Source organism: Trachypithecus francoisi, unplaced genomic scaffold (genome assembly GCF_009764315.1).
Source record: "Trachypithecus francoisi isolate TF-2019V2 unplaced genomic scaffold, Tfra_2.0 Lachesis_group11, whole genome shotgun sequence".
Classification (NCBI taxonomy): Eukaryota; Metazoa; Chordata; class Mammalia; order Primates; family Cercopithecidae; genus Trachypithecus; species Trachypithecus francoisi.
In genome coordinates, this window is record NW_022681456.1 from 71,169,458 (window position 1) to 71,182,191 (window position 12,734).

The 12,734-nt window shown below is 42.5% G+C and overlaps 1 protein-coding gene across 6 annotated transcripts in view; it reads left to right on the forward strand.

Annotated features, from left to right (window-relative positions):
* Window positions 1-12,734, forward strand: part of PPM1H (protein phosphatase, Mg2+/Mn2+ dependent 1H) — a 349,098-nt gene that overhangs the window by 134,069 nt on the left and 202,295 nt on the right. For all 6 annotated transcript variants that reach the window (XR_004439771.1, XR_004439770.1, XR_004439769.1 and 3 more), the window contains exon 5: window positions 12,071-12,183. Coding sequence is in view for 3 of the 6 variants with exons in the window: in XM_033221424.1 (XP_033077315.1) it covers window positions 12,071-12,183 (113 nt within the window). In the remaining 3 variants the exon portion in view is untranslated. The remainder of the gene's footprint in view (window positions 1-12,070; window positions 12,184-12,734) is intronic.

Consider the following 12,734-nt stretch of genomic DNA (forward strand, 5'->3'; position numbering starts at 1 on the left):
AAGTGGGCGGTCATGGCCTTAAAACCTGGAGATTACAAAGTGATGAGAAGCTGTTAAATGAAGTCAAAGCAGCAAGAAGCATCTTGCCAGAACCGAGTAGGCACCCGGTGCATGTTCCAGGATCTCACGGCATCAGGTAGTGTGCTGAGAAGGACAATACGTATAAATAATGACATAATGACAATACATAAATAATGACAATACGTATTGTCATCTGATTTGTTTGTAAGGCAAAAATAGTTCATATATTCACCCCTCAAATTTCCATCCTCTTTGTATTTAAATGTATCCCTTCTTTGGTCTCAGCTTTTTCTCTCCTTGTTACAGAGATAACATTTACCCTTTGACTAGCAGGTGGTTTAAAATGCACCTTGCTGGGTATGGTAGTGGTGCATTGCCTGTCATTCCAGCTACTTGGGAGGCTGAGGCCGGAGGATTGTTTGAGCCCAGGAGTTCTGAGCTGTCATGTGGGTTCAGTGTCAATGTGGTGACCTCCTTGGTGCAGAGCACCACCGGGATGCCTGAGGAGGGGTGACCCGGCCCAGGTCAGATACATAACAGGTTATAACTCCAGTGCTTTTTTTGTGCCAGTAAATGGCCACTGTATTCCACCTTGTGCAACACAGCAAAACCCCATCTCTTAAAAAATAAAATAAAGAATAAAAATTTAAAAATAAAATGCACTTCCATCTCAAGACTGTCTGATAGCCTGCAACCCTGCAATCCCAATAAAAATACCAGGAGGCTGGAAAAGATTATTTAGGAAAAAAGGAATTAAGGTAAGAAAATTGACTCCTACTCAGTCGTGGTATAACATCTCACTTTCTGCCTCTCAAGAAGCTCTGATGTCAATAAATGTTTCTAGACACTAATACTCAGAATGCCAAGTATTGAATTTATTTTTTTAATTAGTTCGGCAAAAATTTGACAATGGGCTCTCCTTGTAATGGGAGGAAATTCAGTTTGCATGGTAGAAGTGAAAAATAAAGGAAATGTTGGGATTTTAATTTCCTTCCCTTGTGACTAGTGCCAGAGGACATCTTTTGCCTGGAGCTGCTGCATTCTCAATTTTGTCCACTAGAGGCCAATGTCACATTGACTCAGGGCTCCACAGGGCTCTCATGCTGTCCTACCCATTGATAGCTCAGGGTTGCTCTTAACAACTGTGCTGGCAAAGAAAGGTTCATTCAGAAAAATACTTAAGAGGCTCATTTTAAAAATATTTCAACTTTTAATGAACCAATTCATCACCTCAAATTTTTCTCGGAAACTTAGTCCCCAGCAAAAACAAAGATTGTTTGCTTCATTTTCATGTGTAATTCATTCAATCAATAATATTTGTTGAGAACCAACTAGAAGCCAGGCCTGACTGGGAAAAGAACATTGAGCCAGTTAGGCAAAGATGGGTGTTTAACAAGTAAAATATAAATGGGAGGAGCCTTGAGAGGGGAAATACAGGGTCAGGGTGGCGTAGGAGTCTGGTGAAGAGATGAAGGGAAAGTTTCCCTGGGGAGATGATGCTGGGGTGCAGGGGTGCAAAAGTAGAGCAGACATGTGCAGGGCAGGGTGGGGAGAATGAATGCCCTGGGCTCAGGCAACCTGGGTAACAAACCCAGCCTGAGAAAAAACCCAGGTGGGCCAGAGGGAGCAAGCCAGTGTTGCTGTGGTGGAAGATAGATCTTAAATGTAGCAATGCCAGGTGAATGAGGAGGAAGGGTGGAGCCCCCCGTGGAGACCCAGGCCCAGATGTGCCATATCATGAACTTTTAGCTTTAAGCCATGTCTTTTCCCTTTTTGTTCCTCTCAGGTTTACCCCCATGCCCTAGCTTCCTCTTCACACTTTTTTTTCCCCCCAGATGGTCCATCTGGGTCCCCAACCTGCCTAATGCCTACCGGGGCTTTGCACTGTGAAAGGACAATAAAAACTGGGCCTCCAATCCACTATGGAAATTGGAAATTACTAGGAAAAAAAATTAAGCTGAAAGCTGAGTCATGCAAGAAACTGCGTTTCCTTTTATTCCTAAGTGGATACTACAGATGAATTGTTGAATATCTCCACAGGTAGCTACTCTGTGTTCACCTTATCTTACGAACGTGTTGATTTACTGATTTCTGGAGCCCCAGACTATCCCCTACCTGTTCCTTTCCTCTTGGGATATGTGAATGACCATACCCTCCCTCTTTCCCCTCCGGCCCACTTTTCCCCTTTAAATACTGAAGCCCTCAAATTCATCTTTGGAGAAAGGTACAGACCACAGACTGTCTCTGTGATCTGTGTTTTTTTTTCGTTCCAGGTGTGTCCTTCCCCTTGGCAAAATAAACCGAATGGATTGAGACCTGTCTCAGATACTTTTTGGTTTACAGCACCTTACTGGCTGGCCTTATTATGTGAGAAGCTCACCCATTCTTTGGTCCTCATGGCACCTGGAAGGGTGGCCATACCTTGTGCTTTGCTGGGGACTGGGCCAGTGCGTACCTGCTGTCTCAGGGTAATTGTTAATATTCTCCCCTTTCACTCTCAAATGTGACCCTCTTTGGATGATAAGTCTTCTGTTTAATCACAGATGCTCTTGTCTTTCTTCGCTTCATCAGAGATTTCAGAAAAACTATACTCCAGTTTCATGGAAACAATGCCTTATCCTTATTAAATTGCTTAAGGTGAGCTTCAGAATCCACAGCACAGAAATTATACCAGCTTCAAAATAATAGCTGGAAGGCCATTGCCAACTCCTTTTTCTTTCCTCCCCCTCTCAATAGTAGGTTTTTGAGAGTCATTGCCTCACCGTGTAAACCTTTGGTTTTTTGAAATGCCCACAAGCCCCGTGCTGTGCCAGGCAACCGGAGGACAGCTCACACAGCTGTCTATAGTAGGACAGCTTTGGATTTTCCAGATCATTCCTAAACTTTTTTTTTTTTTCACCGCAATAGCCACCCACTGTCTAATTTTCCTGTTTCTAGATGTTCTTTAGGTATTGCAGGTTTTGTGCCACTCTGATTTTATATAATAGGAAATTCAATATTAAGCGAGATTTGTCATAGGGCATTTCGGCTTTGTGGCTCTCTTGCCTTCTCTTCCATTTTTAATCCCTAAAAGTAAAGTTCCCCAAGCCTTGCACCTAAGTCTCTAATTTACCTCACTGATGACATCTATGCAGCTGTCCCTCTGGAGATTCCAAGTGTCATAGTATCCTTAAAAACAGAGCTTCTCCTTCACTGGGGGTTTTTGCTTTGTTTATAGTAGCTCAACAATGTGGAATCAGAATTCTTTGGACTCTCTCTTTGTTTCTGTCTACCTACTTGCTGTCACCATCTGTTTGTCTTTTCCCTCAATGGAATGCTGTGATATTATGATATTCTGTCTTCAACTCCATGTCCTGACATACAACTCCTAAAATCCTTGAAATCTTCAAAGTGATAAGTATCTTTTTGTATCCTAATGAGATGACTGGTGGCTGGCAGCCTCTGGGTAGATTCAGGATGGGGTCTGTACATCAAAAAGACCAAGGCAGGATTAGAGGGCTGCACAACTAAGTAGAATCACACAGTAAGCTGCCGTGGATAATGTAGATGTCAGGTGTATTACAGTGAATAAAATGAAAGAATAGCCTAATTTAGATTGGCCCCAATTATTCGGGGGTGTGTGTGTGTGCGCGTGCACACATATATCCTCAACCTCGTGGGAGGGGAGAAGGGCTGAAGGTTGAGTTGATCACCAACAGCTGATGATTTAATCACCCATGCCTATGTCATGAGGTCTCCACAAAGGCCTGAGAGGATAGGGCTCAGCGAGCTTCTGGGTAGCTGAACACATGGAGGTTCCTGGAGGGTCAGGAAGGCATGGAAGCTCCGCACCCAATGCTTCTCTTCATCTGTATCCTTTGTAATATCCTTTAGAATGAACTAGCATATGTACGTAATTTTTCCTGATTTCTGTGAGCCACTCTAGCAAATTAATCAAACCCTAGGAGATGGGGGCTCTTAGGAACCCAGATTTATAGCTGGTCGGTCAGCAGCACAGGTAGACCAACCTGGGGCTTGCGACTGGCATCAGAAGTGGGGGTCAGTTTGGGAACTGAGCCCTCAACCTGTGGAATTTGATGCTATCTTCAAGTACATAATAGTGTGGAATTGAATTAGAGGATGCCCAGGTGGTGTCTTCTGCAGAACTGATTGCTTGCTGGGTATGTGGAGGAAAATTCTCACATATTTGGTCACAGAAATGTTCTGTATTGGTTGTTGTAGGGTAAGAACAGAGGAAAAACAGTTTGTGTTTTTTCCACTAAGAACGGTTCTTCTCAGTTACTAGTATTTATTGAGCTTACATCTTAAAATCAGTATTCTTTTAGACACCACTGAGGAAGTAAAAGATAAGATCTTATGATCAGGCACTTTGGTTCACGTCTATAATCCCAGCACTTTGGGAGGCCCAGGGGGGAGATCACTTGAGGCCAGGAGTTTGAGACCAGCCTAGCCAACATGGTGAAACCCTGTCTCTATAAAATTACAAAAAATTTAGCCAGGCGTGGTGGTGCATGCCTGTAATCCCAGCTACTTGGGAGGCTGAGGCATGAGAATCATTTGAACTCTGGAGACAGAGGTTGCAGTAAGCCGAGATCACACCACTGCACCCTAGCCTGGGCAACGGAGTGAAACTCTGTCTCAAAAACAAAACAAAAGATCTTTTATCTGGGGACATTTGTAGTCCCACATTATATGAATATAGAAATATGCAATATCTGATTGATTTTGATATTCTAAATAACCAAAGGAGGTAGTGAAATGTTGATACCTTTCCCAAAGGGAAACACTGTTAAAAATGTTCAGAAACACTCAAGTCAGAATAAATAGTACCTATTTCTGGGGAAAAAGTAGGCACTAGTCACAAAATACAAATGAACAGAAGAAGAAAAAAATGCTTCCAATGAGGGCAGATGGTAACAGTTTCATCAAATACTCTAGGCTTCTTTGAGAACAGCGCTTTTCATCTTTGGCCCTCGGGTTGCCTGGCACGGCGTGGGGCTTGTGGTGAAGGTGACCTCTGACCACTGGTTTTTAATACTTACTGTGCACGCTGTTAGAGGTAGGTGTGCCCCTACGACCCCCTGATTGTATCTCAGATCTTCCTTCATACTGCGAAGGCTATGTAGCAAATCCCTCCTGTGTCCACTATGAAAAGTGAGCCTTGGCTTTTTCCTAAAGGACCAAAATCTCAGGAATTTTCTGACTGACTTCAATTCTGCTTCCCAGCAAGGCCTGGCTTAGCTCTGTTTTGTCACCTATTATATTTATATTGTCACTTAGTCCAGGACAATAGGTATAAATAAGACAAGTGTCTTCTAAGTCCTGATTTCAAACCTTCTCCCTACTTCTCCACCCTCCCAAAAACATGGTTGAATATTCAACATTTCAGACCCATGGAGGAAGTCAATTCCACTGCAGGGTTACTTACAGGAAGCCTTTGCCCTCCCAGAGATCAGAACCAAGTTAGCAGTGATTACCCTTTTAACCTGTTAACTATGGGATTTGAGTTCAGGACATAGCCGGGAGGATCTCAGAGTTCTATCTCCTTTTAGGAGTGGGTCTAGATTCCCCGTCACAGTCGGTTCTTAAGAAGGGAAGAAAATGGCAATATTTTAACTTATGGAACTACTATATATAATTCTATCACTGGCTAAATGGAAATACCAAGCAGCTAGGCTTTGTTGGTAAAAACTGTATAAATACATGGTGACATTGTGACGAAAAGAGGGCAAAGATTATAGTTTAGAAATCTATAAATTAGTGTTTCTAGATTAATTATAATAAATTAGTGTTTTCCAAAATTAGCATATTAATGGTAAATTGGGAACCCACATAGCTGTCTTCATTTAAGTTAGTTTTGTTCTCTTTGTTTTTGTTAGAACAGGAAGTTCCTCTAGGAAGGAATGAGCGTGTGATTCCACCAGCAGCCAGCAGGTGGAAATAGTAGGCAGTAGAGTGCTGGTTTTTCTTCCCCATTGCCTGGCTGGCAGATGGCCTTGTTCTCAGAATAAACCGGGATCAGATCTGGATACTAAAACCATGCAGAATCTAATTATTTGTGACTGACACTATTAGCAATGTGCTCAGAGCCGTGTTTTAACTCAGCTAGGGGGAGCTGCCAGGTCCTACTGAAACTACCCAACACTTGTTCCTTTCTGCTACCGGATATTGCTTTCCTTTTGCAACTTGAAATTGGTAGAAAACAAAGAATGACCTTGGAGTTACGTCATCTATGGGACTTCAAATCAAATTATTACCATCCTGGGCAATATTTTTCGCTTACACTTCTTTCCTGCTGAATTAGTCTTATTGCACACACATTTCTGTTTGCTTTTCTTTCTTTCTTTTTTTTTTTTCCTTTTCTTTTTTTGAAACGGAGTTTCTCTCTTGTTGCCCAGGCTGGAGTGCAATGGCGCGATCTGCTTGTCGCGATCTGGACTCACCACAACCTCTGCCTCCCGGGTTCAAGTAATTCTCCTGCCTCAGCCTCCCGAGTAGCTGGGATTACAAGCATGTGCCACCACACCAGGCTAATTTTGTATTTTCAGTAGAGACGGGGTTTCTACGTGTTGGTCAGGCTGGTCTCCACCACCCAACCTCAGGTGATCCGCCCGCCTCGGCCTCCCAAAGTGCTGGGATTTCAGGCGTGAGCCACCGCCCCTGGCCATCTATTTGCTTTCTCGGCTTCCGTTTCTCGTTGCAACAAGGAGCAAAATAAAATCCCACCTCTTAAAAACTGGATCTATTGTTTGATTTAAAGATTAACCGGCCGGCGCGGTGGCTCAAGCCTGTAATCCCAGCACTTTGGGAGGCCGAGACGGACGGATCACGAGGTCAGGAGATCGAGACCATCCTGGCTAACACGGTGAACCCCGTCTCTACTAAAAATACAAAAACTAGCCGGGCGAGGTGGCAGGCGCCTGTAGTCCAGCTACTAGGGAGCTGAGGCAGGAGAATGGCGTAAAAACCCAGGAGCGGAGCTTGCAGTGAGCTGAGATCCGGCCACTGCACTCCAGTCCGGGCGACAGAGCGAGACTCCTCCTCAAAAAAAAAAAAAAAAAAAAAAAAAAAAAAAAAATTAACCTCGCTTAAATGTGGTATTTAAGCAGCCACAACAGAAAATAACTCAGTCCTGCTACCTAGAAAGTTGCCATGGAAGGTCTTCAGGACTATTGATTAAGCAGATAAATCAATTATCTTGTTAATTGAATCTTATGAGTCATTTAAGTGATCCTTTTAGACCATACTTGAATGATAGTATATGCATGTGTTTTTGCTAGTCAGTTTATTCTAGACACATGGCTCAGGGTTCACTGACAGCTAAAATGGGGAGATATTCTAAATCAGTCCTTGCTTAGTACAAAGCAGTACGTGGTTTTTTCCATGATTTCATTGATTTTTGTAAAAATACCAAAAACTTGAGGTTTTTAAAAAAGTAATTCCATGTTTTTATTATCTAGACTATTAAAAACTTAATCTAATCTGAAAGGTGAGGATTTGAAGAAAAAATGTAGATAATGCAATGGTAAATGTATATTGACTTAATTTATCATGTTTGCTCTGATAGTAAAAGAACCACCCAGATGGTCCTTTAATGTTCCTTTCAGTACTAAGATTTTGTGAAACATCTTTTAAAGAGGAGTAGGTGGTGTATGTAGGGAAAAAATAAATGTGCTATTTTGGCTCCTAGGGAGGAGGGGGAGGGAAGCAATTATTTTTAGAATATGTTCTAGTTGCACACGGTTTTAGAAGAAATAGAAGAGTGTGTTTTAACGACAGTGAATCCTTCAGGGGAGATGAAGTCTAGGAAACACGTCTTTCAAATCCTTCCCACCATGATCCCAGAGAGGACACTTGTAATTGAAGTGTGTGTGTGCACATGTGCATGTATGCACACTTATGTCCCCACACCAATGTGGGGGAGGGAAGTGGCAAATGCATGCACATGTTAGCAAAGTTTCTTGGATTAAAAAGTAGTTAAGTTCACTCTTTATGAGAAAGTGCTGCCAAATTTAGCATTCCTTATATGGGGGAGCTACCGAGGGAGTATAGCTGAACGTAGAAAAAGGTGAAAGAAATAATGAAATCAATTAGAAAAAAATATTGAGTCACATTATTAATATAATAGCGAGGGGTTAAATGGGTAAGCTAACTGGAATGTTTCCCCCAAAGTTAAAGCAGAAAAGTTTTAGTGTTGAGCTCTTTACCTTGATTTTTTTTCCTAAGGATTACATAATTTTCTAAGCAGAATTTCTTGTGATAGAAACCATGATAAATAATGTACCTACCTGTGGTGTAGCCCGAACTTGCTTAACTGAGTCCCAGAGGAATTTGTTGCCATGGACGGTCCTGTTACGTGGACTTTTTGCACCATAACGATTCTACCTTTTGGATCATACTAGTGGTTTGATCAAGTCTGTCAAACAAACACCATTCACATTCTAGTCTATATACAGTATACAAGCAGTAGGTGTTCAAATAACTTTTTGAGATGGAGTCTCGCTCTGTTGCCCAGGCTAGAGTGCAGTGGTGTGGCACGATCTTGGCTCACTGCAACCTCCGGCTCCTGGGTTCAAGCAATTCTCCTATCTCAGCCTCCCAAGTAGCTTGGACTATAGGCACACACTACCAAGCCCAGCTAACTTTTTTTTGTATTTTTAGTAGAGACAGGGTTTCGTCATGTTGGTCAGGCTGGTCTCAAAATCCTGACCTCAGGTGATCCACCTGCCTCAGCTTCCCAAAGTGCTGGGATTATAGGCATGAGCCACCACGCCTGGCATGTTCAAATAACTTTTAATAAATATTGTCTTTCAGCCTTTTAGGTATTCAAGCAAATATTGATTCTGACAGTGAAAAAATAGTCTCTGTAGCTGAGTAGTTCCTTTTGATATATTGGATGTAGACTCTTTATCAATTTATATATTAATTTAGTAAAATATGTATCTATCATAGTATCAACTTTATATGAGTTCTTTAAATGCAAAAAAAAAAAAAATAGCAGTTCCATCCACAAACTCCTTTGTCAGTAGGGTTCGGGGTTCTGTTTTTATGGGTTTTCTTGGAGATTAAACAGGCATCTGGATGTTTTCCTTCTCCTCTCTTGTATTTCCTTAAGCTAATTCTTCCCACCCGACACCCATGCCCCTCCTCTTCATCCTCCAGCCTCCTACCACTCTTGCGTAGGTTCTGATAACCACTTTTGTCAATCGAGCATTTTAATTGAAGCATGGGTTTCTGCTTAATTATTATCTCAGTGAGCGTTAGCATTGTACGCTTTTCATTTGTGAATTGTGGAATCCATTTCTCATATTAAGGCAGAGGTAAGGGGATAGGGAGATAAAAAATTGAAAATTTATTTCTTCATTTGTCCATTGAACAGACATTTATTAAACTACCATTTACCTGGCCTAACCTAGGTGTTGAGGGCCTAAGGTGAGCAAGAAAGGTCGCCGCTCTCAATGTTGAAGCTTCTGGGCTGCGGGAAGGGTCTAGATAACCTGCTAAGCCCCTCACACACGCCAGCTAATTTAGACTCACGACAGTCCTTTAAGAAAGCTAATTTATACACAGTTGAAGTAAATGTTAAAAATCCCACATAGTCCTTTGAAGTTCGCCCCATGCTTGATGCTTCTGCAGCTTTTGCTGCTGCTATTCACTCCCATATTGAAGTGTTTCCTCAGTTGTTTATAAACCCCTACATCCCCCAACACATATTCCTACCTCTTCCCTGTGACTCCCCATCTCCCCTCCCCCAACCTCTTACCCAGCTCACTCCCAGTGTGTGGGTCTCTCCCAAGTCCTGGCTTTGTGTTTTTTCTCTATTTACTGGTTTTTGTTGTTGTTCTGTTTTTGTTGTTGAGATAGGGTCTCGCTCTGTAACCCCAGTTGAAGTGCAGTGGCATGACCATGGCTTACTGCAGCCTCAAACTCCTGGGCTCAAGAGATCCTCTATCCTCAGCTTCCCAAGAAGCTAAGACTACAGTCATGTGCCACCACATCCAGCTAATTATTTTTTGTAGAGATGGGGGTATCACTATGTTGTCCAGGCTGGTCTTGAACTCCTGGCCTCAAGTGATCCTCCTGTCTCTGCCTCCCAAAGTATTGGAATTACAGGCGTTAGCCACCGTGACTGGCTTCCACTTACTCTTTAACCAGTATGATATCCCTAAGGTCAACCTCTTTTGTTTCCAGTTTCCCATCGGTGATTTATCCTTTTTATGTTACCATCTCTGGCCCCTAGAGCAAAGCAGTTGCTGGTAAATGCTGGAGTCTTGACTTCTCTCCCCCTTTTTCCTGAGGAGGCTGGTTGAAGCAGCTGAGCTCTAACTCTGTGGGATTCTCAGGATTACAATAGTGGCCTGACCCTACACCTGCCAACAACACCATCAATGTCACCATTTCTTCCTCTTCTTGTAATTTTTAGCCAGCCCTCATTTTCCTTCCCTCAGCACAAAAGTAGTAGATTACCACTGGAAGATTTGGCATTATTTTATTCAGTGTATCTTACTAACTCCAATTTTTCTGAGGTAACAGAAACTTTGCTTCTATCGCTAACAGAATTTCACAGGTATCTGTCTTGATGATGTCAGGGTTGGTCTATTTTTAATATTAATTTCTTGGGGAGGCCTCATTAGGTGGCAGGTAACAACACAAGCTTTGGAAGAGAGCCAGGTTGGAATCTAGACTCTAGCCAGGTAAATATGGGCAGGCTACCCCCACTTCTCTGCAACTAAACAATGAGGTTCCTAGTGACGGTCGTGAGGACGGTATGAGAGTTTGAGTATAAAGTGCTCAGCACACTGCCTGATGTAGAGAAAGTTCTCAATGAATGTTTCTAATTATTATGAACGTGTTACCACTGTAAATTGGTGACTGTGGGAAAAGTCAGGTCAGAGTTCAGAAGCCCTATAAGTCATTTAAGTCATTATAAGTCATTTATAATTTAAGTCATTTTAAGTCATTTATAAGTCATTATAAGTCTTTGCCCTATAAGTCATGGGTTGACTCCTGCCTGTGTTGAACAGAAGACATCTTTCTGTAATTTATCTGTAAAAGAGACTATTTATCCAAGATTTTGAAGTTTAAAACATTGATCAAGCCTGGGCTGGGTATGGTGGCCTAGCACTTTGGAAGGCTGAGACAGGATTGTTTGAAGCCAAGAGTTTGAGACCAGCCTGGGCAAAATAGTGAGACCCTGTCCCTACAAAAAATAGAAAAGTTAGCTGGGTGTGGTGGCTGCATAGACCTGTAGTCTCAGCTACTCAGGAGGCTAAGGCAGGAGGCTTGAGCCCGGGAGGTCAAGGCTGCAGTGAGCTATGATCATACCACTGCACTCCAGCCTGGGTGACAGAGCAAACCTTCTCTCTAAAAAGACAAGGCTGGGCACAGTGGCTCGTGCCTGTAATCCGAGCACTTTGGGAGGCCGAGGAGGAGTTCAAGACCAGCCTGGACAATGTGGCAGGACCCCATCTCTACAAAAAATACAAAAATTAGCCGGGCATGGTGGCGCACACCTGTGGTCCCAGGTACTCAGAAGGCTGAGGTGGGAGGATCGCTTGAGCCTGGGAAGCAGAGGTTGCAGTGAGCCGAGATTGGGCCACTGCACTCCAGCCTGGGTGACAGAGCCAGACCCTGTCTTCAGAAAAACAAACAAAACAAAACATTGATCAGGTCCAAGTACTTGGCATTCTCAGCCTCTCTGGTGTATGTTTCACATGGCAGCTCATGCAATCCACAAAGACTAAATTTTCCATAAGCTGTGATATTTACTGAATACAACTTACATTTCATTTGCATTTTTGTCTGATTGTTTCTGTTTGCTGTCTATTGTTTCCTGTCTCTGGTTCACAGATGGTCTAATATGTGGCAGTTTTATGCCAGTGTCCTCTCCAGAAATGCTCATTAGGTGGTAGGAAAGCAAGCACTAAAGATTTTTCTAGTCCCTTCTTGAAGCACATTCAGAGTCTGAGGACTGTAAAGAGAGTGAAGGTGAGAAAGCTTTTGCTATACATCCTACACGATCCAACACTAACTTTGTTTTATTCTCCAGGACCTACAGATAGAACGAGAGAGGAGTTCATATAATATATCTGGTGGCTGCACCGCCCTCATTGTGATTTGCCTTTTGGGGAAGCTGTATGTTGCAAATGCTGGGGATAGCAGGTAAGCAAATGAGCTGTCTGATTCTTGCTCATTTCTAATGCCTGCTGCTGTTTTTATTTTGTCTCAAAAAATTAAATGATTAGAAATAATGAAAGACAGGCCTTCTACATCAGAATGAAAATGCATTTAAGAACAATCAGGTTGGTATTACAAGGTAAAGGCAGTCTCTTACTTATGCATATAGCAGTTCATGTACATGTCTGTGATAAATCTAAACCAGTAGTATTCAAATGTTTTTTTGACATCAGAACCTGCTTCTCAATGAAAACTTAGCAGGAGCATAACATGTGAGACTGATGCGGAGGAAGGAAAGGGATTCGAGTTCCTTGGGTGTTTGGAAGGGAGCCTGGGATGACTCCCCAGTTGACTCCAGTTTTACTTAGTGACTTTGCACTGTTCTCTCCCAGAAGCTTCTCCTTTTATGCACATTCCCATAGAAGCTGCAGTCACCTCATGTCCGGGTTCAACTAAAGGAAATTTTGGCCAAGAGATCATTGTTAACCCTTCCTTTATCCAGCATTGCCAGGGAATAAAATACATTTATGTTTTTA